Source organism: Perca fluviatilis, chromosome 15 (assembly GCF_010015445.1).
Source record: "Perca fluviatilis chromosome 15, GENO_Pfluv_1.0, whole genome shotgun sequence".
Lineage (NCBI taxonomy): Eukaryota > Metazoa > Chordata > Actinopteri > Perciformes > Percidae > Perca > Perca fluviatilis.
Window position 1 is genome coordinate 30,832,116 of NC_053126.1, and position 27,358 is coordinate 30,859,473.

The 27,358-nt window shown below is 41.8% G+C and overlaps 1 protein-coding gene across 2 annotated transcripts; it reads right to left on the bottom strand.

Moving 5' to 3' along the window:
- Nucleotides 1-7,304: 7,304 nt before the first annotated feature.
- Nucleotides 7,305-26,643, bottom strand: LOC120573886 (cytosolic phospholipase A2 gamma-like). 2 transcript variants are annotated; one of them, XM_039823780.1, is made up of 13 exons: nucleotides 26,388-26,641; nucleotides 25,195-25,305; nucleotides 20,894-21,036; nucleotides 19,952-20,141; nucleotides 19,178-19,283; nucleotides 17,610-17,750; nucleotides 17,038-17,103; nucleotides 16,706-16,852; nucleotides 16,318-16,464; nucleotides 16,129-16,212; nucleotides 15,529-15,683; nucleotides 12,741-12,912; nucleotides 7,305-7,678 (listed from the first exon to the last, which is right to left on the bottom strand). In XM_039823780.1, exons 1-13 carry the CDS (start codon nucleotides 26,496-26,498, stop codon nucleotides 7,506-7,508), a joined length of 1,746 nt encoding a protein of 581 aa, XP_039679714.1. In that variant the 5' UTR covers nucleotides 26,499-26,641; the 3' UTR covers nucleotides 7,305-7,505. The 2 variants fall into 2 exon arrangements, with proteins under 2 accessions (XP_039679714.1, XP_039679715.1); XM_039823781.1 differs by lacking the exon at nucleotides 17,038-17,103 and having other exon boundaries at nucleotides 26,388-26,643.
- Between the last annotated feature and the right edge of the window lie 715 nt (nucleotides 26,644-27,358).

A 27,358-nucleotide genomic window follows, 5' to 3' on the forward strand; every position in this document is an offset into this window, starting at 1 on the left:
AGTATAAACATATACCATTCCGACATCCTATTGGTTTGTACGCGATCCATCGCACCTGCACAGACCCGGTGCTAATACGCCACCGATGCCTTAACGACCGTTATCTACCGGAGCGAATAGCAACGCGGATTTCGGTGCCTTATTTAGGTGCCACTTAAATGTCTGCGCTTCTCTCTGATGCTCCAAAACGGACGTTAGAGTCAACTGAAACGTCGCCGCACGGGATGCTAGTCAACACTAAACTCGACAGCAGGTAACGTTAGCCTACCGTTAGCTAGCAGCTGGAGTAAACACGGTTAAAATGCTGAACGCTAAACGGTGTAAAAGTGTGTCTGTATTTCACTGGAGAGGATTGTAACACCAGACTGTAGCTGCCTGAAATAAGTTATTGTTATAAGTTATTATTACATTTTTAAGAAATCATTTAATGTTGACCTTGTGGCCTTGAGGTACTCCTTTTTTAAATAGAAAGAGAGATAGACAGAGAGAGAGAGAGAGAGAGAGAGAGAGAGAGAGAGAGAGAGAGAAGAGATGTGTCACCTTTTTCAGCCCTTCTGAGTTTGCAGGTATGATTTTAATATAATATTATAGTCATTATGGAGGGTGGCTGGCGTCTCCCTAAGAGATAGGGTGAGAAGCTCAGTCATCCGTGAGGAGCTCGGAGTAGAGCCGCTGCTCCTTTGCGTCGAAAGGAGCCAGTTGAGGTGGTTCGGGCATCTGGTAAGGATGCCCCCTGGGCGCCTCCCTAGGGAGGTGTTCCAGGCAGGTCCAGCTGGGAGGAGGCCTCGGGGAAGACCCAGGACTAGATGGAGTGATTATATCTCCAACCTGGCCTGGGAACGCCTCGGGATCCCCCAGTCAGAGCTGGTTAGTGTGGCTCGGGAAAGGGAAGTTTAAGGTCCCCTGCTGGAGCTGCCCCCCCCCGCGACCCGACACCGGATAAGCGGACGAAGATGGATGGAGTCATTATGGCCTTTAGAAAAATGTTTTTTTGTGGAGGTGGGGTTTTGTCCTTAATGGTATTTTTTTCCCCCTTACATTACTTTTACTTTTATACTTGAAGTAGTTTTGAAACCAGTACTTTTACACTTGTACTTAAGTAAAAAGCTTGAGTTGATACTTCTACAGAAGTCTTTTCAAACCCTGGTATCTATACTTCTACTTGAGTAATGAATGTGAATACTTTTGACACCTCTGAATAAAACAGACTGGCAGTTTGTTTGTGGTACTGAACTCAACCGCAGTACTTTACGTCTTTCGATCATTTTCTATAATCCACAGATTTTACAGTGCATCATTTTACAAGGGACTTTGTTTCTAAGAATGCGGGTTATGGTTCAATTTTTAAAAACGTATTTTTTAGTGCTTTGGTGGAGGCAAAATCGCTGCACATAAAACAGAAATCTTATACACAGCTAAAAGTAAAAGAAAAGTGAGAAAATATAAGAGTCCAGGCTTTCAGCCCTGTTCCCAAGCGCAACACCGCTCGTCTCTATTTAAGGGCGACCCACAGGAACTGCTCAGTGATTTTTTTGTTTTATTTGAAAATAAAGATTTTGATCTACGACAGATTAGATTGTAGTGTTTTATTAAGATAGTGAAAATTTATGGTGCAACACTGTGGCTCCAGGGCAACATTTCCTTGCCAAAGAGTGAGTGCATTGACGGGAAAATATTCGAGTCAAGATGAGTGGGTGGGGGTGTGACGACAAAACCACCTGAGAGGTTTTGCATGCTGTTGGTTGTGGTATGAATTTCCGTCTGTGGGAGCTTGCATGAGTGTTGTTGTGAAGCCCCTCCCCATCTGCTGTGTATAAAAGGTGTGTTTATCACCAGACACATACACACATACACACACACACACACACTCAAAGATCACCGCCAGCAATGGAAAAATCTTCAGTCATCATTGTGTGCATTCTGGTGGCATGTTCAGGTGCGCTGTTTTTTGATTATATAACATTGTCATTATCATGGAAGCTGTTGTTTAACATGTTTTGCTTTGTCTCTTCACAGTCTGGATATTCCGCCGTGGAAGCCACAAGGTCAACGATGATTACCAGGAGCTGGCAGAGCTGGCAGAGCTGGCGAAGATGGCGGACATGTCTGCGAAGGCCAGCAAGGTAACGTAAACATGTTGATGGTCCAGCATTCAACACTAAGCTTGACTTTGGGCTTGACCTAACCCTAACCAATCCAAACTTTAACCCTGACTTTATTTCTGATTCCAGCCTAAACCCAACCTGAATAAACGAAGGCTCATGATGAGTCGTGGCAGTAGTGCTTTGATCTTTAGCTTAAGTAAAAGTACCCATGCTTAGCCTACTTTTGACAAATACATTAATACACACTTCAAATGTCCCAATATGCGCTTACGAATAATGTGTTCCTAATAAAACCATTAATTAGTTGAATAGTTACTGTTATTTTCCCATGACATTAAGTATTATTTTCAGTAGTCATCCCTTTGCTAAGTATTAAAAATATGTGCCGTTATCTGCAGATTCCTGGTGTGTGCTGGGCGTGCAACTGGGTTTTAAAGAAGGTGAAGGAAGCCGCTGGAAGTAAACCCAATGTGCAGGTAAAAGAAAATGTCTTAATGACTGACATCTGGGTGAGCAGGATGATCTAGTTAGTGGTGCATTGTGTTAATAGCAATAATGACCATTTCTACTCTTACAGAAACTGACTTCACTGTTAAATTCCTTCTGCGACAAAACGGGCTTAGTAAAATCTTGGTGCCACAAGTTTGTGAAGACACACCTAAAAGAACTACTTAAGGAGCTCATGAGCACTGAAGATGTGAGACAGATCTGTGTCGATACTGGAGCCTGCAAGTGAGTTACCAGCCCGCCATCACATCATCCAACTATATAACCTTAAATAGTGGCTCCAGAAAGTCCTAAAATTGAAATTCAAAAGCCAAATATTAAATGAAAATTAAAAGCCAATGTTAAATTGAAATTCAAAAGCCAAATATTAAATGAAAATTAAAAGCCAATGTTAAATTGAAATTCAAAAGCCAAATATTAAATTCAAAAGCCAAAGCCAAATGGAAAATTAAAAAAATATATATATTTTTTATTTGATCTCGTTTTGTTTTCTCTTTGACTTTCAATTTCTCTTTGGACTTTCAATTTGAATTATGAATGAATATTTCCTCCATAGACATATGATCAGTTCATTACACAGTTATAGATTAAACTACACAACACAGTATGAGGTAGTTAGGTTTCACCTCGAGCAACTACAACATTAAACCACTTAGATATTAACATTTATAACAATGACATGGGCCAATCTTCAAATGAGTATGTTTAATACTTTACATACATTATATTGGTAAGTAACATTTCGAATGCAGGACTTTGACTTGCAATGGAGTATTTTTACAGTGTGGTATGCAACTTTTAGTAAGTAAATGATTGAATACAACCTCCACCATTGATTCTCCATTACATTTGAGAATTTTTTTTTTTATCTTTGCCTGATTTTCTTATGTTATTCTCTTCAGGTCAGAGGAGTTGTTGGACCTGCACCTCTATGAAATGGATAAATTGAAATGAATGAATATCCCTGATATCGTATGCATGGACAATAATTAAGGTGCACTTAATTTGTAAGAAAAACATAAACCACAATTGTTTCAAAAATCAATCGAGAATCTCTTTCAGCTTTCTTTCTGTCTTTACTTTGTGTTGCCATTTTCCTTGTATCTTGATATATTTTGCAATGTCTGTAATGCTGTTTTCTATTTCTGTATCTTTTGATTATATCAATAAATGTTTGCATTTCAAATTGTATGAATATTCTGTTGTCAGACAAGACACAGCGTCAGTTTAGTATTGCATCTGCACCCTTAAAGGGGAATCAATCAATATTTGTGAACATGAGCTACTCTCTGTCAAAGCTGTCAAACCAGAGAAGTAAGTCTCAAACAAGTATAAAGTCTGGAGCTGCTCCAAAGACTGATTTTGTGAACCCACGGAATATTTTTCTTGATTTATACCCAAATGAGCTTTATTCTGCTTTTACTCTGAAAGACAAGCCCACCGAAGGGGAAACCAATCGACACCACAAATGACAAAATGCCTGTAGCTAAAAAACATTAGATTTTTCATAATGTCAAATGATTATTTTACCAACCTATTTCTACCAGAGAGGACAAGCTGAGGCACTTGCAAAGAGAATACTGCATAGCTTTTGGATTTATCAACATTCCACTATAACACAAGTTGAGTACTGCCAACATGCTTTAGCTTAATTTATAGAAATAAAGTTGGCCTAAAACTGACATTTGTGATGACAAATAAATGGGCATAGTTTCCCTTTAACCAGTTAAAATTTTACCCACTCTGCTTTGAAACTTTCTTACAAACCTTAAAAACTAAAATATATTTTAAAAAATCCTTTTAACATACTACATGACACGGCCATTAAGCAGGTGACAAGGAGATGCAAACCTGCACACAAAAAAACAACATGATTGTTATGGGATTCTGTAGACATTCACGTTCCCAAGGGGATGAATCTCGGTGATCCCGACTTTTCATCAACGACCATTATTAGTACTTAGTTGTGTTCGATGTTGTCAAACAAAAGAGCAAAACGTCAGTTGTTGAGGAGGATTTATATGAATCAGGAAGAATCTCTTCATAGGGATAAAAAAATAAAAATAAGCCACTGAAAGCCATAAACATCATGAGTCACTTTTTTTTTACAGCCTACTACATTCAGTATGTTTACTTGGACTATTGTAGGCCTATTAGTAGCCTATTGTGTTACTGCCGTACCACACCGACATCACCGGGCACAAACTGTATATCAACTCTTGAATTGATCTGTATTTTTGTAGATTCTTTACTGTATTTTGTATGTTTCTGTTTTGCATATTTACTGTGTAACTATGTTGTCTCTTATGCTTTTTCTTGGCCAGGTCGTCCGTGCAAATGAGAATTTGTTCTCGATTGGCTTACCTGGGTAAATAAAGGTTGATTCAAAAAAATAAAACTCAAGCAAACACTGTCAGCTTCAACCAGTTTGTTAACACAAAAACAGGACTGCTCATCAGTGATGATCTTACTGTCTGAACGTGATATAACAGGCTAGATCATCCAGGGGTAATGGTTCATTTTATTGCCGTAAATACAGTGACATCAAAGCAGCTCAGTGTGGAAGCAGACGGCCTTGATGAGTGCTTGGTTCTATTGACCTATCTAAAGACACTCAAACTCCCAGCTGTGGATGCCGTGAGACCTCTAGCGGTACCTTTGGGTTACTTCAGTGCATTAAATGGGCCAGTATGTCAATACAATTAACCCTCCTGTTGTTTTCCTGTCAAATTTGAACCGTTTTCAAAGTTTCTATATTAGACATTTGGGGTTCCTTCAACCAAAATCACCTGGATGGTTCCATACAACGCTCTTCACAAGGAAACATGAATATCAGTTCACTACTTTCATTGAATTTGGGCGTTTTATTCAATGTGATAGCATATTTCTGCTTTTTAAACCCAAAAATTATGTTTTTTGACCACGATTTTCAAGAATAACCATAAAACTCGTGGTATAAGTTGGTGGTAGTGGGAAAAGCGTTGAAAACGTAAAAATCAGTCAAGGGACAAAAAAGCAACAAAAATATATATAAAAAAAAAATAGTTGAAAACGTACTCTTTACCCATTAAACGATCCTTTTTAAAAGGAGCAACACAAGCCATAAAATGCACTTTTGCAGTTGCCAAAAGGTGATCGCTCCTACCTTGTGTTTGAAAGGCAGGGGAGGGGCTAAAAGGGGGGCACAGGCACGGCCCCCCCGTGTTTAATAGCAATTTACCAAAAAACTGTTGAAAAGCAGAGCATGAACTTGAATAGGAGCACTTATCTCAGTTTTACCGTTCAGAGTCAGGCTGCATCGGACTCTCTCAGAGATTTTAACGGGGGGGTATTTCAATATTCAGACTTTTTTTCCACGTCTCTCTCTGTCTGAGGCGAGCACACGCACACTGACACAAAAAAATATTATATAAACTCCTATTATTGAATACTTTTTTATCCGTCCATCTCCTTTCCGGGGTACCCCCCAGGGTTCTCCAAGTTAAAGTTAAGACTTTTTAAGACCTTTATAATACCACCTAGGAAGAAATTTAATGCCTACTTTAGGGCCATATATTGGGAAATCAGTGTGGATTTTAAGGCTGAGAAAAGTATTTACCAAGTGAATAACCTAAATTCAATAAAAACCTTTTTGCAAAGTGTGTTTGTACTCTAACATAAAATGAATAAAATGTCTGTCACACATTTGGAGTTCTTATGCTATGAAACTAAAAATACAAAATCATCTTCTTTTAAATGTTACCCACACAAAATATTCACTTAATACTTAAGAAAGGTCAAGAAAAAATGTAAGACCTTTGTAAACTGTCTAACTTGCAAAAAATATATAAAGTTTAATAAAATGCAATGTTTCGGTACTAAGACACTGACTTATCCATTACTATAGATACTTTTAAGGACTTATTTTTAGAATATTAAATTTAAGACTTTTTTTAAAACCCCAGGGGAACGCTGCCATTCACACTAGGGATTGACCGATGCTGTTATTTTCAACGCCGATACAGATTATTAGTAGTTAATGAAACCGATAATTGATTTGAAACCAATATGCATTTACAGTGAAAATTAAAATATTTAAGTAAAAATTAAGAGTTTGGAATGTTACATACTCCAACACAAAACTTAGTTTAATGCTTTAAAGCAACACTATGTAACTTTTCCCATTTCGGTCCCTCTACAGGTTGTCTCATTGGAACTACAGCTGCAGCTAAAAGTTACATAGTGTTGCTTTAAGCCAGGGGTCTTCAACGTTTTTTAAGCCAAGGACCCCTTAACTGAAAGAGAGATGGAGCAGGGACCCCCTATTACATACAGTATATTGTATAAAATGAAGTTGCATATTAAACTGGGCCTAAAATAACATGTAGGCGACCTAAAGCCTTTATATATGTCTTTTTTTGCATAGAATACCAAGCTATTAAATTAATAATTGTTGGCATGATTTTATAAATCTAAAATAATTGACAATAATTTAGTGGCCCCCCTGCAGTGACTCTGAGGACCCCATAGGGGTCCCGGACCCCCTGTTGAAGATCTATGCTTTAAGCAGTTATTTAATGAATTTGAAATTTTCAACAGTAAAAGAGAGTCAGACAGTGTTGTGGGCGGGACATTAAGTCAGACTCAGTGCTGAGTGAAACCGAAGCAGAGGGACAGATACAGAGCTGTAGCCGAGCCAAAGTAGACCACTTTTTAATTCATTAACTTCATCGGTTATCAGGCAAATAAAACGCAGATACAGATAATCTGCACACTGCCAAAAACAGGCCAATAATCAGCCATGGCCGATAGTCCGTCTATCCCTAATTCACACAGGCTCAGACACACAGAGACACACTGATCCCAGAGATCACACGCTGTACCAAGATGTGAGATTCCGGTTCCCCCCCCACCCTACATCTTGTTGTGTCGGCAGAGAACAGCCTTCTCGATCTCCCGCAGCAGAGTTGCCTTGTTGGTCTTTATGTTGGCTTTCGCCGTCTCCAACACAAACTCAATCTTCTCCTGGCTGTAGGGACGCTGGAAGGTGGAGAACTCCTCCATCTTTGCATTGAACTCCGCTGCATCTACAGAAAACAGTAAAGACCTGTTCAGGCCCCTCCCCCGAAAAACGCCTTGATAAGTCAGTAGGGAGGTAGGGTGGATTGGTGCATAGGTCAAACACACACAGGACTTTCACCAAGTAGTATGTTCTTTTTAAAACTTTTTTACGGAACAAACGGAGCTATGTCACGTTCTGCAGCACGTGCGTAACTAGAAATAAAGTAGCGTCTTTTAACCCAAACCACAACCTTTTTTCTGAACTTAAAGGTCACATATGCTTTTCCGTGTTTTCTGTCATATCTACAATGTTATAATGCTGGATTTTCATGTTAAACGTGGCCAAAACTTGAAATAATGAGGTAAATGTATTTTAGATGAATCCCTGTGAGCTAAAACATTCAGATTCAACTGTTCTGAGCGCTCCGGTTTCAACAGTTTTTTCTACTCTCGGCTAAGTGTTACGCAACTCTAAGCCGGCCTTCTATGATTGGTCACCTGCTCCAAGTAGGCAGGACTGGAGTGTGTTCTTTTAAGCCACTGCGGTGTTCACATTGTCGCATGAAACTACATGCTAACAGCAGTAAACAATGTCACCTTGGCTGCCAGTGTTATTTGCTTAGTATTTTTCCTTAATCTGTGATTTTTGACTGTAGAAATTGCTGCTATATTCTATTAAGTGTCAATTGCTAACTAAAGTAGCTAGTCACATGGCTAACAGTAGTAAACAATGTCATCTGGGCTGCCAATGTTAAGAAATTCTCCCCAATTCCGGTTCGCATTACTGCTGAAACATGCCCGATTGGGTAGTGTTTGGTTCAGAAGCCTTTATCTGTGATTTTTGACGGTGCTGCTTCTGCTAACTATTAAGTAGCTACATGCTGACGCAACATAGCTGTAATCTCGGCCGATGCTGGTAATTTCTCCTCAAATTCCGGTCTGGGACACGTCCGGTTGTGCGATATTTGGCTTAGAAGTCTTTATTGGTGATTTTTCACGGTAAAAAGTCCTGCTATATACTCCGTTGCAGTAGCTCCAGCTTCAACTAGTGAAACACGGAGCGGAGGCTCCGAAGATTCCAGGAAGCACGCTGGCCAATCAGAGCAGACTGGGCTTTTTCAGGAGGAGGGATTAAAGAGACAGGCGCTCCTACAGAGAGTCTCATACAGAGGTTGAAAACAGGTCCAGCAGCCATGGGCAGTCTGAGAAAAATTAAGTTTTTATTTTATTTTATTTTTTTACTTTAAAGCATGTAAACGTGTTCTAGTACAAACACAAAATGCAAGTATAATCCTGAAAATGCTATATAATAGGGGTGTGACGAGACACTCGCTCACGAGACAAGACGAGACACGAGATTGGGGTCACGAGAGCGAGACGCGATTTTAACACTACCCAGACAGCAAAATGTATTTGGGCCAGATTTGGACCAGGTCTTCATTAGCATTTGGCGCAGATCCGCTAAACGGACCTGGGCCGGGCTCATCTGTTCCAACGGCCCAATACCGGAACAGGTTGGAATTACGGATCAGAGACAGATCTGGGCCAGAATTGGCCCAGTACAGTTATTAATGCCATGACGTGTGGTGCGGATCTGGCCCAGACTCATATTTTACATCTGGGGCTCATCTGGCCCTGATCTGTGATTCATATTTACAAATATCCACGCAATTTGTAATTTTCAAAATAGTTTTTATTTTAAAAAGGCAAAAGAGAAAACTACAGCATGAACAACCATCTGACGTGAATCCAGATGCACAAAAAAGAGAAAAAAGCATATGATTAAAGATCCGCTAATTAATTATTCAAATTACAAAAAAAAAACAACCAGTAAAAAAACCTAATGTGAACACTGCGCCTACTGTAGGTATATTTACTGCTTATTAGTTGGGTGAAACAACAGCGCGGCGTCCACCCCCGGCTCTCTTAAGGCAGATCTGATGGCTGTTGATTTATCTCCGTGTCCGTGGCTTTGTCAGACATGCGATTCTTCCTCATTGCTCCTGTAAGACGTAGCCTACAACAAGCACACAAAGCAAAGAAACAAACAGTATGTTAGATTAAGTATTCAAAGATTATTTATTATATGACATTATAGTAAAATGCTTGCACAAATGTGACGTGGTGTGTAGTGAGTGAATGAGTGAGAGAGTGATTAAGTAAAGACTAACAAAACTAACAAAAGACTGTTTAGCCTAGTGGGTAGCGCTAACAAACGATTTTGCAGCTAACACACAATGGACACGATATTCAGTAATTTTGGTGAATAATAAGCAAAGATCACTGATTCAGCCTTAAAGCCTGTTCACATTAGTTGTGGATGTTTAAAAGAACCTATAGCTACTACAAGCATAGCCTAGCTATAGGTCTACTAGCCTACCCAGCGTATTGTCTGACACGTCTCTGGTTGTCAGAATGTCAGTGTAAACTAAGTTTGTAAAAGTTTATGTTTAGCCTATACATATTTAACATATTAACATGACATCAACAGCAGTTTACTTTTACAATTTTACTTGTATAATGCACTTACCAATAATCACAAAGACGGTGCAGCCTGCAGTCTTCCTCTCTGCATTTCAAATAGAGTTGCGGGTTTATGCAGGAAAAAAGCGTTCCGTTAGTTGTGGCGCGTCCGGTCTGTGCAGCTCCTGCGGATCTGGCCCACACCCGCCGGGCGGACTCAATTCAGTTGTAGCGCGTCCGGTCTGCGCAACTCCCGTGGATCTGGCCCAGACCCGCCGGGCGGACTCAATTCAGTTGTGGCGCGTCCGGTCTGCGCAACTCCCGTGGATCTGGCCCAGACCGCCGGGCGGACTCCATTCAGTTGTGTCCGGTCTGCGCAACTCCTGTGGATCCGGCCCACATCATGATGTATTAGAACGGGCCCACACCCGCCGAGCGGACTCAATTCAGTTGTGGCGTGTCCGGTCTGGCCCACACCCGCTGGGTGGACATATTTCAGTTGTGGCGCGTCCGGTCTGCGCAGCTCCCGTGGATCTGGCCCGCACTCGCCGGGCGGACATGTGGCGTGTCTGGTCTGCGCAGCTGTCCCGGATCTGCGTCGCACCCGCCGGACGGACTGTCGTTCTCAGAAGCTACAGACAAGTCTGGCGCAAAGTTGGTGCAGATCTGCATACTGAGTGTGACTGCTGCGCGAATCTGCTGATTCGAAAACGGATCTGGCACAGATGTAAATGCTGTCTGGGTAATTTAAAGAAAACTTCAGTTAAGAAATATGACTGGGAAAAATAGTCTTTACTCAGAGAACCAAGGTTACAAGCTAGGGGTGTGACGAGACGCTTACTCCACGAGACGAAACACATCACGAGATTGGGTTCATGAGAACGAGACGAGATTTCTCATCGAGGTGAAAAGTTGTCTCGTGAGGCGATGTGATGTCAGCGTGATGGAGCGTGGAATTACTATTGAAGATCCCCCTGCCACTTTTAAATCATTTGTGTGGCAACATTTTGGTTTTCCTGCGGAAATAATAAACGGCGAAAGAGTGACAGACAAGACGAACACAATATGTAAACATTGTAAGAAAGAAATGCCGTATACCGCGGCTAACACGAGCACTATGCAAAAACACTTACAGCACCACCACAGCTCTCTACTAACTACTGCACCCGCGACTTGCGGGTGCAGTAGTTAGTAGTACGGCATTTCTTTCTTACAATGTTTACATATTGTGTTCGTCTTGTCTGTCACTCTTTCACTCTTTTCACCTCGACGAGAAATCTCGTCACGCGAGATCTCGCGAGATCTCGTAAAACGAGATCTCGTCACACCCTTACTATATAATAGTTGCCCTTTAAGTAATTATTGTAACTGTTAGTAGTTTTTGTGACAAAACCCAACCAAACTGCGACCATTTCACAACTTTAACGACCTGTTTAAAACTGCAACCGTTACGTTCTCTGGTTTAGGTATGAGGTCATATTGTCTGCCACCTCTAGGGGGCGCTAATTTATTAAACACTCCTGTGGGTTATTAGAGGGTAGGCATAAACGACCAATAAGCAACCCTCAGCGTGTGTATGGAACTCACCGGGCAGAGCAGCAGCTCCGCGACGCTTGAAGATGACGTAGTATTAAGAGCGACAACGGTAGCGAGCGAGTAGTATGAAAGCCCGAAATTCCGCATAGGGAGGCTGGTTGGGGTGATGGATGGGTCAAACAACACAGGACTTTCACCCCAGAGACCGGGTTTCATGTCCCTCGTGTCACATTTCCTAAACCCAACTGTCCCGTTCTTGTCCTGCATGTCGCGGAAACTGACCTTTTATAAGCCCACCCACAATCTTTTCCTAAACCTAACTGCGTCAAAAGTGAAGCCAATAGTCCCGACCCAGCGTGTTTAGATAAAGCGTGTTTAGATCTGATGCTAAAGGAGACTTTTAGTGTCAATAAAAAGGCCAAAGGTACCTGACCAAGTGTTTTACGCGATGGGAGTGAGAATGTGTTGCCTCTGTGGCCTTTCCAGACTATCTAAAGAGGACTGTCCTCCCCTAAAAAACGTTCCCATAGATTGTTTGTACGAGCAGCTTATTACGACCCATATTTATGTTTATAGTGGCCTCTAGTGGTCCTAGTAATTATGATGGGAGCAAAGGAGGAAGTCAGGTGAGGTGGTAGAACGAGCAAGAAAGTCTGCGTAGGGAGGGATGGGTGAAACAAACAAAGGTATATCACCCAGGAGAGCGCTGTTCGCATCCTGTGTTAAGCTAAAAGTCAACCGAAGTCATTTTGAACCTACTTACTGAAACTAGCGAGTGAGACCGTAAACTCATTATGAAAATGTTTACTGAGGATATGAATCAAGTGAGAAGTATGGGTAATTTCCCCATAGACTAGAAACAGACTTATTTTTGCAACCAGTGGAGTCGCCCCCTGCTGGAAATTAAATAGAATGCAGGTTTAATGGAGCCGGCAAGCTACGGACATTATTTTTTACAGTTTATGTTTTGCCTTCAGAGCAGTTCTGCTTCTGAGAAGAAAAGTCATGAAATAAATCTGTGTGTGTGTGTGTGTGTGTGTGTGTGTGTGTGTGTGTGTGTGTGTGTGTGTGTGTGTGTGTATAACAGACCTTTGCAGTTGTCTCTGTTGAAGAGCGGCATGTAAACAATGGTGGGTTCCTTCTCTTTTCCCTCCAACACGTAGCAGCCCTTTGGCCAGTCTCTCTCCTCCAGGATTTTGACGTCTATCTCTGGGAAAGGCTTCTTCACCTCGGCTGCATAGTCTCTGGCAAGAGTCAGAGTCTGTGAAGGGAGTTAGAGGGTCAAAAATGCTTCACTGCTTTCATGCTCGTTTGCAATAAATCATATCTGAGTTAGGCAGGTACCACTTTATTATTTGGCATACTTTTATAAAACGTTTAGAAGTATTAGGGTTTTACTAAGGGTTAGGGGGGATATCTATATGTGCAGGAACGAGACAAGGTGAATCAGTTAAATTACATGTACACAAAGCTGGAACATACATTGCACTAGGGATGTCACGAGAACCGGTACTTTGGAACCAACTCGGTACCAAAATTCTGAAAACGTGATGGTACTAATTTTTCTACAGTACCGATGGTACATGGGGACGCAATCCTTCCGGACCCGACGGGGGCAGTATATACGCCTAACGTTACAAATGTTCTAGACTGTCGCTAAATGCTCAAGAAGAACGCCAACCAGCACGGAAAAACAGCGAGTATCCCCCCCCCCCCCGCCCCCCATCTCCATGCACAGTGCTTACTGACGGCTTCTGGCGGTTTTCAAGACTTCACCTGGAACTCCCAAACCGCAAGTGAGTCTGTTTCTTTGTGCCGTTGCCTGTCACAGCCGTCAGCTAACATTAGCTCTTATGGCTGACACCAGCTTACTATAGCGCTTTGTTTTAGTGGACCTCTATAACGTCAGTTAACTTAAACCAGCCCGGTTCTATGTGAAAAACAACGGCACAGAGAAACCGACATGCTTTCTGCCTGGGAGTTCCAGGTGCTTGTGCTGATGCCAGGCTTCGGAGCAGCAGGCTGTGGGTCCAGAAGACTGACGTTTTCTCCAGATTACATGTAAATCACTCTTTGAAAGACAATGGTTCCATTGTAGCCTGGGAAAACCCTGACGAACTTCCGGCAAGTTGGAGATTTGCTCTGCAAGTCAGTCTGGCCAAGAGCCCATTCAAGCCAATTTCCAATTTTTCCAAATCGAGGCACCAATCACAACCGTTGAGGCGACTTTACACGATGACGATAGCGCAGCGAAGGCAAGCAGCCTTTTGTTATATCATTCAACATGACGGCCACCGCTTCAGCAGCAACCCGCTGTCACCGCTACGTCACCCGGATCGTTGGTGTGATTGGTTGAAGGACTATCCAATTGCGCCCAGAGGCATTTGAGCGGCGTCCGTTGAGTGATGCCCCTTTGGAAATGCACTGCGAATGAAGTTTGCCCAGACCCACTCTCAGTTACAACTGAAAAGGGTCTAGTGTCAACCAGGCTAGTTCTATTGTTCAAAAAGGTTTAGAAAGTCGGAACCAACCATAAAACGAAGGACCTATAGGAAGGAAGTATCCAGCACGTGCTTTTGAGCCTACGTTTACTAAAAGAGCAGGGTGATCTTTGAGATGAAACTTGAGCTTGGCTGAAGGTAAATGAAAAGTTTGTTTAACTTTAGCCGAATACTCTCACAGGGAAGGGCCAGGGTGTTGGGAGACTGGAGTGAAGAGGTTTGCATTAAAGCATCTTAAAATGGACCGTAGACTAGGTTGCATTACGTCTAGTAAAGGAAATTACCTTCCATAATAAAAAATTACTGATAGTTATTAAACAATGTGTCAATGGTTTGATTGCCTTGCAGTCAAAAGCCCATACAGTATATGGTATTATACTGCCGGCATAATCAGTTTGTTTCAATCCAGGGTTCAAGCAGACTGAAAAGCCTCGTTTCCTCCAAGCAGTCCAGTTCGGTTCAGTTCGTTACACATTAGAATGGTTATTTTTGCGTTTCCATTGTCAAAAGGTAGTAGACGGTACCGAAGGAACGGCGCCATCCCTTTTTCGTTACCTCTCTGTTGCGGTACCTAGCACACTGGTCCGATACTAAAAGGTGAAATGGTTGTGGTTTTCAGTTGTAGTGTTTCCTGTTTTATTGGGTTAATTGATTCCCTGTTTCTTTGTTGTTTACCGTCCCATGTGTTTCTGTATTCTATGTGTGTGTTTTTATGCTTCAGTTTCCTGTTTCTCTCTAGCTGTGTTCAAAACCGCTCCCTCACTCACTCACTATTCCCTTTATAGTGTTTATTAAATACTATATAGGGAACGACCAAACGAGATATCGGACACTCACTGAAAACACATCGCTGCGTGACTTGCGTCAGGAGATGCGGAGTGTGTGTGTGACGGAGGGGTGCGCCGCCCAGCTTCATGTAAACAAACTGAAACAAAAATACTTCTAATACGTCTCTGAAACACACAGTGCTCCAACGAGGAAAGTAAAAGGTTGTATGTATGTTGCACGTTTCATTTCCACGGTTTAGAAACGAAAACCCGCTCCATTTAACCTTTTTCAGATTTTCGTGGTTCCTTCTGCTTCTTCTTCTTCTCCTCCTCCTCCTCCTCCTCCTCCTCCGGGAATAACACACCAGTTTTGCATTGTGGTATACCGGAGTAAAATTTAGGGTACATCGTATGTACACTCAAATTAGCAGTGCATTGTGGGTATTTTATAGTGGACTATATAGTGAATGAAATTGACCACGGAGAATTCGAACACCACTAGAAGATTGCTAATACACTATATAGTGCACTATTTCTGTGATAGGGAACGGTTTCAAACACAGCTTCCTGCCTCGTGATTGTCTGCCCCGCCCTGACACACCTCAGTACCTCAAACATGTTTCCAGCGCTGTACTCCGGTGCAATGATGAGGTCGATGTCTCTCTTTTCTCCCAGGAATGAAGGGTATCCTACGTTAATCAGCAGCCCGGCATCTGTCAGGTGGAATCTCTCTGTAGAGCGGAGGTAAGGTGGAACCGTGGAATCTGCCCAGCAACAGACGTTAAAACTTTAAGCAAGCTTGTTTTAACTTATCTACTTAACCTATTTCTCTTAATTATTGTTTTGCATTTGCCAATTTCTGTGTGTGTGCTGGAATTTGTGAAAAAAAAAACTAAAAAACATTACCTTGGCCATTGTGACGAACCGTTTTGATCACTTGAGGTTATTGTGTGCACTCTAACAAGCATCTAATTTGCAATCTAAAAAAAAACTATTGTCAGTTGTTTTGTAGTCTCGCTTTGTAGGCCTTCGTTTGTTTGTGTCGACCACACCCCCGGCCATTATTCAAGACAATACGGTAAGCGTATTATCCAAAATGTCAAACTATTCCTTTTTTTTTTTTTAAAGATAGACAACATAGTGTTTTTTACTAAGCTACTAAATTACTAAGTTAACTGCCACTATTGCTGAAGAGGTCTGTCTTCTCACCTTGGTATTGGTAGAGGAAGTTCCCGGTAGTTCCCCACTCCCATTTCATAATCATGGGTAGTACCTGCTTAGTAAGCAGAGAGACTGGGGAAAACACATCGAAAAGAATTACACAGGCGTGTTTACATGTCATTGAAATAAAATAGGTCTGTTTATACCGCTCTGACTGTTTATCTGCCATACACTGACCATGTGTTTTGAAAGCTCCGTCCTCCAGACTCTGGCTCCAGGTCTGTACTGCCGCCAGCAGCTCCAGATTCCACTGGCCAAAAATACTTTTTCTTTCCTCCGAACTCTTGGACTCCAGCCACACTGACTTATTATGATTTAGCATGTCTAGAAAAGATAAGAATCTAATGGACTCTGTCATTTTAATAAGAGATTTGCTGCGTCATTATTTCATCACAGACACAAAAGAGTTGAAAAGGGAAGAAAATGTAAACATTGATGGCATTACTTTCTGGGTATCAGTAGCTACAATCTTGGGAAGTAGCTTGCTGCTACAAAAACCATTGGATTTAATAGTGATTTTTTTTTTTATGGTAAATCATCTGTGCAGGGTCATCTTTGTTATTACCTCTATCTTCTAGTATTTTCTGCAACTTGTCCAGGTCAGACAGAGCGGTAGGATCCTTTATGGTGCTTCTGGTCAGGCCTACAAGTTTATCAAGAGCATTGTACACACGCAGGTAGTCTTCAGCAGCGCCGTCTATCTGTCCAGGCACTGAAAAAATAAAAAAATAAATAAAAAAACACACACAAACACACACACACACACACACACACACACACACACACACACACACACACACACACACACACACACACACGGAAGGGATTAATCTCTGCTGCTTCAAAAAAAATACATTTAAAGTAGGCCTATGTATGACAATGTCAAACTGTGATTACCATTCAGCCAGGGAGGGATGAGGTCTTTGATCGTCTCCTCATGAGCCAATGCACAACCTAGAAAACCTGCACGGTTTCAGCGCACACACACACGCGCACAGTTTTAATAAAAATAATAACAACATAAATAAATAGCTACTCTTTAGCTGCTAAATGTTTCATTATGTTCACCAGGCAGCTAGTTGCTAACTTGGTGTGTCTGCTGTTTGGTTCTGAGCAGGAAGGGAACAGTGGGTTCATCAGAGCTCGTTTGCTGAAAATACTCCGCCTTTTGTGGACGAAAACTAGGTTAGTGAGTGAGGAAAAAAACAAAAAAAATAAGCTAAAAGAGGCTAAAACGCTCTTTCGAGCTGAGGGGAAACTACAGAGTTGGGTGATAATTTTCTGTGGGTTAGTTACTACAGCGACTCCTTTCACAATATAAATACTCATTTGAACTATCGTTGGTATACAAATATTAACTGATGCAGCCTTAAAGACCTCATATTATGCTCATTTTCAGGTTCATAATTGTATTTAGAGTTTGTACCAGTTTAGTTACTGTAAGTCCATACTGCTCTGTGAACACACACCTTGTAGTTTGACCATGTCCATCTCTGGCTTCTCCTCCAGCAGCTCTCCGTTCTGAAATGTGCTGCCCAGGAGAGACGTTGAGACGAAAAGTCCCAACTCTGTGAAACCAGCCTCGTGCGGGCTCACCTCGAACCATTTCCCTGAAAGAGAGAGTAAGTCTGTTTACACTTGCAATAAGTCATTAAAATTTGGACGGTGCAACAAGGCAGACCTGCTCGGTTCTTTCAGGGAAGGATTGTAATGATTTACAAAGAATATGTTTACGGCTTATACTCTGTATAACTGGGACGTTTTGGGACCACTTGTTGGGATTGTTGTGGTCAAATTACACACGGCGATACCAAAGAATTTCTAATAAGGGAAGAAGTTCCACTCTCTCGTTACTTCCGGCTTCTGAACTGGTTGCAGTTCCACCAGAGTTCCATATAGGGGGCGCTCACAGGCCAGTGCAGAATGTATGGGACTCTATGGAGCTATACCCCTCAAAATCCAATTTTCTCAGGATATAATTTTTTGTCTAGTAATTTCAATGTTGCATTCGAAAGGGGAGGCTAAGAAAATACACACTGCTGGGTGTTAGATTTTTTTAAAGTGCCTTTTTTGTTCTAAAAAGCCTTTTAAAATGTCAATGCCCACACATCGTACGGCCAGAGATACTGCTTACGGCAAGCTCTGAGTCGCTTCCTTTGTTCTCTCGAGGCATCGACAACACAGCTGACAGGTTAGGCTCTCCCTGTCAATACACATGCTAGAAAGAGGTTTGCTAATGTTTTAAAGACCACGCCGAAATATTCACTCTGACATTCTGGTTCCGCTTCAGATGCCGTCAAGCGGGATCTCCGATCGTAATCAGTCCTTCACTGACCAATAAGCATTCATTAGCAGAATGCTAGCGTGTTATGGGCAACAACGACTCACCCTGTAAGAAATTGAAAGGACATAAGTACTCGTTCATTCAACTTTCTATCTATAATCTATGTTGAACTTACAAAAACTACAATCAGATCTGAGATTGTTCAACAACAATCATGCGAAACAGACAAATTTAGCCGTCTAGCTCCATAGAGTCCCATTCATTTTGCACTGGACCGTGATCACCCCCAGTGGAACTATGGTTGAACTGCAACCAAATTCGGTACAATGGGGCTGAATTAGGGAGTGGAAAGGCTTTCCATAGACCGGCTTTGGCGATACACTAGTAAGAGCAGCTGACATTTAACAATGTATGCAGCACATTTAAATAACTCACGTTAACTGTACTGTATTGTGTAAACAGTTAACTTCATTTAATATTGTATGTGCCGTTTTCTTTTGCGGGTTGCAAATGTTCCAACAAACAAATTCCTTCCCGAGACTTTTTTGCAGAGCCACCGTCACGGCGTCCGGAGCTTAGCACCGCCCAAGACAAGTGTGATTGGTTTAAAGAAACGCAAACAACCCAGGGCGTTGTATTTCTCCTATCCTAGAATGTATATGTGGTGTAACCAGACCTTACTCCACAGCGCTGTGCAGATAGGTCCGGCTATGTAAGACTACTAAGGTGCTAATGTGACATATGTATGTGTACCTTCTATGGGCCCGTGTGAGTAGCAGTGCTTCTCTATGGCGCTGTAGATGGGGTAAGGGTTGGTGGCATTTCTGCTGGCCTCATCTGAAAGACGTCGTAGGTCCATCTAATAAAACACAAGATGTTTCTGTGAAGGACTACACATACAATCTCCGTAATAGTGTGCTGCGTTTCAAATGCATCTCATCTGTATATCTGTGTGTGTACCTCTCTGCATATATAGTAATATAAGTGTTTATAGTGTAAATACTACTCTTGTAACTCTTATTCTTATTTTTTCTATTCTATTTATATTTAATGTGTATTTTCCTTATTCTGAATTTCCCCAATGTGGGATGAATAAAGTCTATCTTATGGTGGAAGACAGAGAAAAGGAGCGCTTGTTTTTGGTGGTGGTTGAAAAAAGTCTAACAAGGGGTAATCCAATAGTACCAGAACAGCATGAAAACCATGGCACTCTTGTTGAATAAAATATTTAAAAAGCCTTTATTTAAAAAGCCTTTATTTGCATTAGCTGCATAGCAAAAGGTAAAACATACGGCACACAGACCTTCTTTAGGGTTCCCTTTGAGATTAATAAAGTATCTATCTGAAGAAGGCCTGTGTGCCGCAAGAGTGCCTTGGTTTTCATGCTGTTCCAGTACTAAAGTCTACCTTATCTCTTATCTTATCTTAAATGGGACATAATAAGAGTAAAAGTGTGTGTGTGTGTGTGTGTGTGTGTGTGTGTGTGTGTGTGTGTGTGTGTGTGTGTGTGTGTGTTGGCCCAGGTACCTGTTTCATGATCCCAGCAGAGGTCAAAACCCCCCAGACATCGCTGAGAGAGAAATGCTCCTCCTTTGCCCTCTCACCCAACCAGGCCAAAGCTTCCTCAAGCTGAACCTCAGGGCTTGACAGCCACCTGGACACTGCAGTCTCCAGGTTGTTGCTCCACTGTGGGTCGCTGTAGATGGAGGACATGGACCTATCACAGGGGACACAAAGGTACACATAGGTCAAAAGAAATGGAGAAATGGAGAAAAACTGATCAAAGTTGTCCAATTGAAATTTTAAGAAGTTCTGCTTGTATCACAACTCTATCTCATGCATTGAGTCGTCTATATCGACGACGTATCACTTTCGGGTTTGCTCCAGTGCTGCTTGAAATTCCGCCGGATGTCCCTCATTTCTGCCGAATGTCCGTCACCTTCCGCTTTCTTTGTGCTGGCATTTGAAACTCCGGTGGATTTATGAGGGCTATGGTCAACTGCTCATGCATGCTAACATGCATGAAAACATCTCACGTTAAAAGTTGGCGGTAGCTGCCAGAGGTAGAGTGAATTGTGAATTGCATTTTTTTGTTTGTTTTATATATATAGCTAAGTGTTAACTTATGGAGAAATTTAAGGGCCATAATTAAAATAAGTCTCCCTGACCTGCATCTCCCTACCACCAGAGCTGTAGTGCTATTTGTTAAAGCGGTAGAGGGCATCTACAGTATGACCGCACGGTTAAATGTTGGCTCGTTGCGTGGCTATTTAACCACTGTTACAGTGGCAAGTTTACACAATGAAATGAAAGGATGTTTCGCTGTACTTTCTTCACAGTGAAGCAGAAATGCTGTAAAATAAACCTCAGAATTGAATCCAATCGTTTTGTTCTTCCCTGTGTTCTACCTGTTCAGCTCTCATTCATACACAAACTTGTGTTTAAGTGTGTAAGTGTGATTATTGTTACCATGTTGACCCAGAAACTGATCCCAGGTAGAGCAGCGTGTCCACCAGATGTTCCTTTTCCATCTGATAGAGGGAACCGACCAGACCCACAGCTGCCCTCTGACCCCCACCTGATGCCAACAGAGCGATGTGGGGAACCGAATCCTTGTGGAAACATGGAGAGAGGGTTAACTGGCCTATAGGAGAATGTCTATATATATATATATATATATACTGTATATATACACACACACACACACACACACACACACACACACACACAACACACTCACCTTAAAGATTATTAGGAACACATGTAAGATTTCTCATTAATGCAACTATCTAATCAACCAATCACATGGCAGCTGCTTCAATGCATTTAGGGGTGTGGTCCAGGTCTAGACAATCTCCTCAACTCCAAACTGAATGTCAGAAAGGGAAAGAAAGGTGATCTAAGCGTGGCATGGTTGTTGGTGCCAGACGGGCTGGTTTGAGTATTTCCCAATCTGCTCAGTTACTGGGATTTTCATCCACAACCATTTCTAGGGTTTACAAAGAAAGGTCTGAAAAAGGAAAAAACATCCATTATGTGGCAGTCCTCTGGGTGAAAATGCCTTGTGGATGCTAGAGGTCAGAGGAGAATGAGCCTACTGAGTCCAGCTGATAGAAGATCAACTTTGACTCAAATAACCACTCGTTACAATCGAGGTATGCAGCAAAGCATTTGTGAAGCCACAGCACACACAACCTTGAGGCGGATGGGCTACACCAGTAGAAGACCCCACCGGGTACCAATCATCTCCGCTAAAAATAAGAAAAGGGGGCTACAATTTGAACAAGCTCACCAAAATTGGACAGTTGAAGACTGTAAAAATGTTGCCTGGTCTGATGAGTGTCGATTTCTGTTGAGACATTCAGATGGTAGAGTCAGAATTTGGCGTAAACAGAATGAGAAAATGGATCCGTCATGCCATGTTACCACTGTGCAGGCTGCTGGTGGTGGTGTAATGGTGTGGGGAATGTTTTCTTGGCACACTTTAGGCCCCTTAGTACCAATTGGGCATCGTTTAAATGCCACAGCCTACCTGAGCATTGTTTCTGGCCATGTCCATCCCTTTATGACCACCACGTACCCATCCTCTGATGGCTACTTCCAGCAGGATAATGCACCATGTCACAAAGCTTGAATCATTTCAAATTGGTTTCTTGAACATGACAATGAGTTCACTGTACTAAAATGGCCCCCACAAGTCAACAGATTTCAACCCAATAGAACATCTTCTGGATGTGGTGGAATGGGAGCTTCGTGCCCTGGATGTGCATCCCACAAATCTCCATCAACTGCAAGATTCTATCCTGTCAATATGGGCCAACATTTCTAAAGAATGCTTCCAGAACCTTGTTGAATCAATGCCACGAAGGAATAAGGCAGTTCTGAAGGCGAAAGGGGGTCAAACACTGTCTTAGTAGGGTGTTCCTAATAATCCTTTAGGTGAGTGTGTATGTATATATATATGCCCTCACAGTAACACAAAATTGACTTTTAACTGTGACATACCAAAGCACATGTTTCACATCAGATATTATTCAATATTGTTGTTTAATAAAGAAGGCCAAGAAAGATGTAAGACGATTAAAGCATGACGTGATGATGGGATGGTGGCCAGAGGGAAGAAGAAGATTGCTCTTCCCCCCATGATGCGCTCTAACTTATGGTGGGTGAAAGGGTAATAATAAAAAGGACATTTTGACATTTTGGGGCTTAGGAGACCATTTTGGGCTTTAGCGGAAAGCGGGGGAGGGACTGAGAAGTTGTCGATGTTCAAATTTTTTGGTTAAGTCCTGGATCTTTGCAATCTTATCTATGGCACCTTTAAAGAGGCCGAAGACAAAGTGAGTGAAAGGTAGGAGAATACCAATGTGGATGAAGAACCCTCCAGTGATGAGGAGGACCAGGAACAAGTCCAGCAAAGAAAGGAAAAGCATGTGGAACGCGAGGAGCGCTTCACAGAAGGCAAGAAGGAGGCAAATCGAAAGGAGGTACGGAGAGTGTCACTAGAGGCAATTAGAAGGAAAAAAGAGGGACCACAGTCTGAACTTGCACAAGGATCTAGGACTGGTGGCGCAGGCAGATTACTGAAGATATGGAGGAGATAGGAGACTGGATGAAGAACCTGGACCTAGCCTACCCGCCGAAGCAAAGTAAGCCCTTCCTGCAGTCTGGGGCAACAGAGAAAAGTAAAGTTTATTATTCATTATTTGACATACTTCATTGTTGAGGTTATTTGTGGTTGTTGTGGGTGCCGTGACACCACCCATTGTTTTGTGGACTAATATTTTGAAGCCTCAAATTTGGCAATTTGGCCATCTTGAATTTTTGAAACCGGACATGACTGGACCTGACGATTTTTGAATGAGGGGTGGAGCTGGGGAGGATGAAGTTCCTAAACCAGTGGTGTCTACGGTTGCAAGAGGGAAGGTTGGCGAAATTTCAACCGGCTGAACAGAGTTATCCAGCAGAGTTTGACCGGCGGGTAAACACGGACCACTGAGTGCTGGCGCCATTCATCTGCATGTGCCGTACAAAAAAAATCAGCAAATTTTCCCTGAAGTTACCAGCTAATGCTAGTACTAGCTTGGTTGGCAAGGTGCTTCTGTACATTGAACAAGATATTTTTTGATGAAGTGAAAACACACAGTGAGAGGGTCAAAGTTTAAGATGAAAACGCGGACAACACCCTAAACAAGTTCAGGTCTATTTTAATGTACACAGTGCCATGGTTAGCATTGCTAAGCCTCTGTCCTAAAGCATTCCCTGTTTTATCATCTTTATCATCTTTAAATAAATGGGACAACTATTTTCTTCAACATCAAGACTTGAAAGTTGTGATTAAGACCATAAACTGGTTATGAAAATGTTTACTGAGGTAATAAATCAAGTGAGAAGTAGGCTCATTTTCTCATAGACTTCATTAGAAACTGACTTATTTTTGCAATCAGTGTCACCTCCTGCTGGAAATAAGATAGAATGCAGGTTTAATTAACGCACCTCCGCATTGGCTTCAGTTTTCAGACCCAGAAGCACCGTCCAGTATTTTTTACAGCCTGGTTTAAAGCTGGGCTAAAGGTCCCATGGCATGAAAATGTCACTTTGAGGTTTTTTAACATTAAATGAGTTCCCCCAGCCTGCCTATGGTCCCCCAGTGGCTAGAAATGGTGATAGGTGTAAACCGAGCCCTGGGTATCCTGCTCTGCCTTTGAGAAAATGAAAGCTCAGATGGACCAATCTGGAATCTTCCCTTTATGACGTCATAAGGGGAAAGGTTACCTCCCCTTTCTCTGCTTTGCCCGCCCAGAGAATTTGGCCCACCCATGAGAAAGAGAGAGGCATCATGGCTTGCAAATAAGTGAAGCATGGCAGTTGGTCAAGGCCATACCCCCCCCTCCACCTTGCCCCCCCCCCCTCTCTCCTCCTCAATAGCTACAGACACAGAAATGGCACATCCTAAGGAAAGCTCATTGTGGGACTGGCTCTAGTGGCTGTAATTCTGCACCAAGGCTGAATTTCAGGAAAGAGACTTCAGATACAGTATTAGGGGACCACTAAGGTCTATATAAAAGAGACTTCAGATACAGTATTAGGGGACCACTAAGGTCTATATAAAAGAGACTTCAGATACAGTATTAGGGGACCACTAAGGTCTATATAAAAGAGACTTCAGATACAGTATTAGGGGACCACTAAGGTCTATATAAAAGAGACTTCAGATACAGTATTAGGGGACCACTAAGGTCTATATAAAAGAGACTTCAGATACAGTATTAGGGGACCACTAAGGCCTATATAAAAGAGACTTCAGATACAGTATTAGGGGACCACTAAGGCCTATATAAAAGAGACTTCAGATACAGTATTAGGGGACCACTAAGGCCTATATAAAAGCATCCAAAGAGCACCATGTCATAGCATAGTAATAAAACAATAATAGAACAGGGGTTTAACCACATTGTTTTGCTTTTGGTCGTTAATCCAGACATGCTTAAATATAGTTTGTGAGTATATGATATCACATATAATATCAGTCTTTTAGAAAATATACCACAGCATCTATAACAACAATAAAGTTTCAGCAGTACACAGAATATTTCCTATCACAAAGCCAATTCTCATGAATAGATTACGGTTGCCTGCTGGCATGGTGAGCTATTTCCTGTCACGCAGGCGCAGAGCGTAGTAGTTGGCCATTTCTTTGAAGAAAGAAAGAAAAGAGACAGACAAAAAGAAGTTGTCTTTCCTGAAGTGTGAGAGGTATTCTTTCTTACTGTAGTACAGTTGATTCCCAGGCTGCTGAGGGACTCCAGAACTACTCGTTTCCTCTGGTGAACATACTCCTTTTCCCCAGCACACAGAGACTGGGACTGACGGATGGCTTTCTGGGGATGATCAAAGACAGCTAACTCAATTAAACTGAAAAGGTAATAATACTAGTAAATAATATTACACATTATTCACAAGGCACCTTTAAAAACAGAGTGTTTCACATGGGAAAATCAAGATATAAAAAAAATCTGCAGAACATTAAATGAAATCAGACCACAAAGCACAGAGAATTAAATAGAATAAAATACCCAACAGTGAAACAATATACAATAAAAAAAAAAAAACTGGTCTGAAAAAATAAATAAAAAAAACTGCATCTCTTGAAACAACCAAGAAAAATTAATTTCATCCCAGAGTTGAATCTGCCTCAAAGATCCAATGTGTTTACACTATTACACTATTATACATATTGATGAAACATGCTTTAATGTAGTCGTGTGTTGCGGCAAAATAAAATCTTATGCCTTATAAAACAGCTTCGGTTTCCGAGGCTGTGGCCTGTGGCCGGGTTGGCTCAGTGGGTAGAGCAGGCACACATATGCTGAGAGGTTTATACCTCGACGCAGAGGTCCAGGGTTTGAATCCGACCTGTGACGTTTTCCTGCATGTCTCCCCCCTTACTCACCTAGCTGTCCTGTCAAATTAAAGGCGGAAAAGCCCCCAAAAATAAAAACAGAAGCAGTTTTCCTCCTAGTGAATTTTCATGCTAATGCACCTTTTAACATCTTCCAAAGAAACAATTAACACCACGACTTGTTGCCATGGCAGTTATTAAAAGTGTAAAGCCAAATACCTAAGCAATTATTTGTAACGTTTTTAAATTCTTTTTTTGTCAGTATGCCCCTCTGTGCCTTATAGACAAAAAGCCTTTTTGGCCTGAGAAACCTTTTTTTATAGTTCTAAGAACCCCCCTTTGTATCGTTTCCGCAAAGAAAGAACTAGGATCAATCGTAGTTCTTCGTTTAGAAGATCGTTTTTGAACAGTTTGTTCTAAAAATGCCTGGACAAACGTGGTCTCAGCGTAGGGAAACCTGATATGGAGTAATTTCCTGGTAAAGGACATTGACAGAGACAGTTGATTATACACATCCTGCTACTACAATACAACCTAAAACCTTTGCCTTGCATCTCTCACCTCAGAAGCGGCTGTATTCCCCTCCGTGTCGTCCACTGCTTTTGCCAGCACTACTGAAATCACAAGCAAAAGGCAAATCCCTGAGCCTGAAAGAGTATTTCCAGTCTCCATGTTGTCCACTGCTTTTGCCAGCACTACTGAAATCCACAAGCAAGAGGCAAATCCCTGAGCCTGAAAAAGTATTTCCTGTCTCCATGTTCTGGCATGGTAACAGCCCCTCAGGGTTTAATAAAATCCTGCCTTCATGGGACTTCTCTGCAGTTCCATTTCTCTGAACAGATGCTGGCTCTTAAATGGCTTCTTCCTTTAATTCTCATGAGTCATATACAACATCAAAATCTACTTTTTATGTCATACTCAGTATCTTGCCACAATAGGTTACACTTACGTGGAATTTGCCTTGGTGAACAAACATGAATTAACACATTGAACATTAATATCAAATAAACAATAACTAAAGAAACAAATACACACAAAATAACTGTTTTGCATAAGAAAATAGAGGCTGAATGGGTTGAGCAGTGTTGTAGTCGAGACCACCTAAACCGAGACCAAGTCCTCACCAAGAACAGAGTGTATCGAGACCACATGCATGATCAAAGAACTTTGATCGTGCACAAACATTTGACAGATTATAGTCCACCCAGTACTTTTCAAATATATTTAAAGGGCTAAAAGTAACAGGTTTCCAGCAGTTTTCCAAGTGAGATGCTGGCATATATAAACTGGGCGATACAGCTTTAACAGACTCCGCACGATCATTGGGAATCACGTTTTTGGCAGATGATCACTTGTAGACAACACTGGCACTGCTTTCTTTCCACATGGAGTACCCTTTCTTTTAATTGTTATTAACATTAATACTAGGCTGTGATTTATACCAAAATAGGCTATATATCATGATGTATTGTAAAAACAAGCAATTCTATGCAAAATCCAACATTCTGCACCCCTGATATGCCGAATGGAAT

Coding starts and splice junctions, on each gene's coding strand:
- LOC120573886 (XM_039823780.1), bottom strand. CDS start 26,498: ATGGAGACTGGAAATACTCTTTCAGGCTCAGGGATTTGCCTTTTGCTT. Junction 21,037..25,194: donor TGGGAATCAACTGTACTACA/GTAAGAAAGAAT, acceptor TGTTTCCACAAG/GATTCGGTTCCCCACATCGC. Junction 16,213..16,317: donor CGGAGCTTTCAAAACACATG/GTCAGTGTATGG, acceptor TGTTTTCCCCAG/TCTCTCTGCTTACTAAGCAG.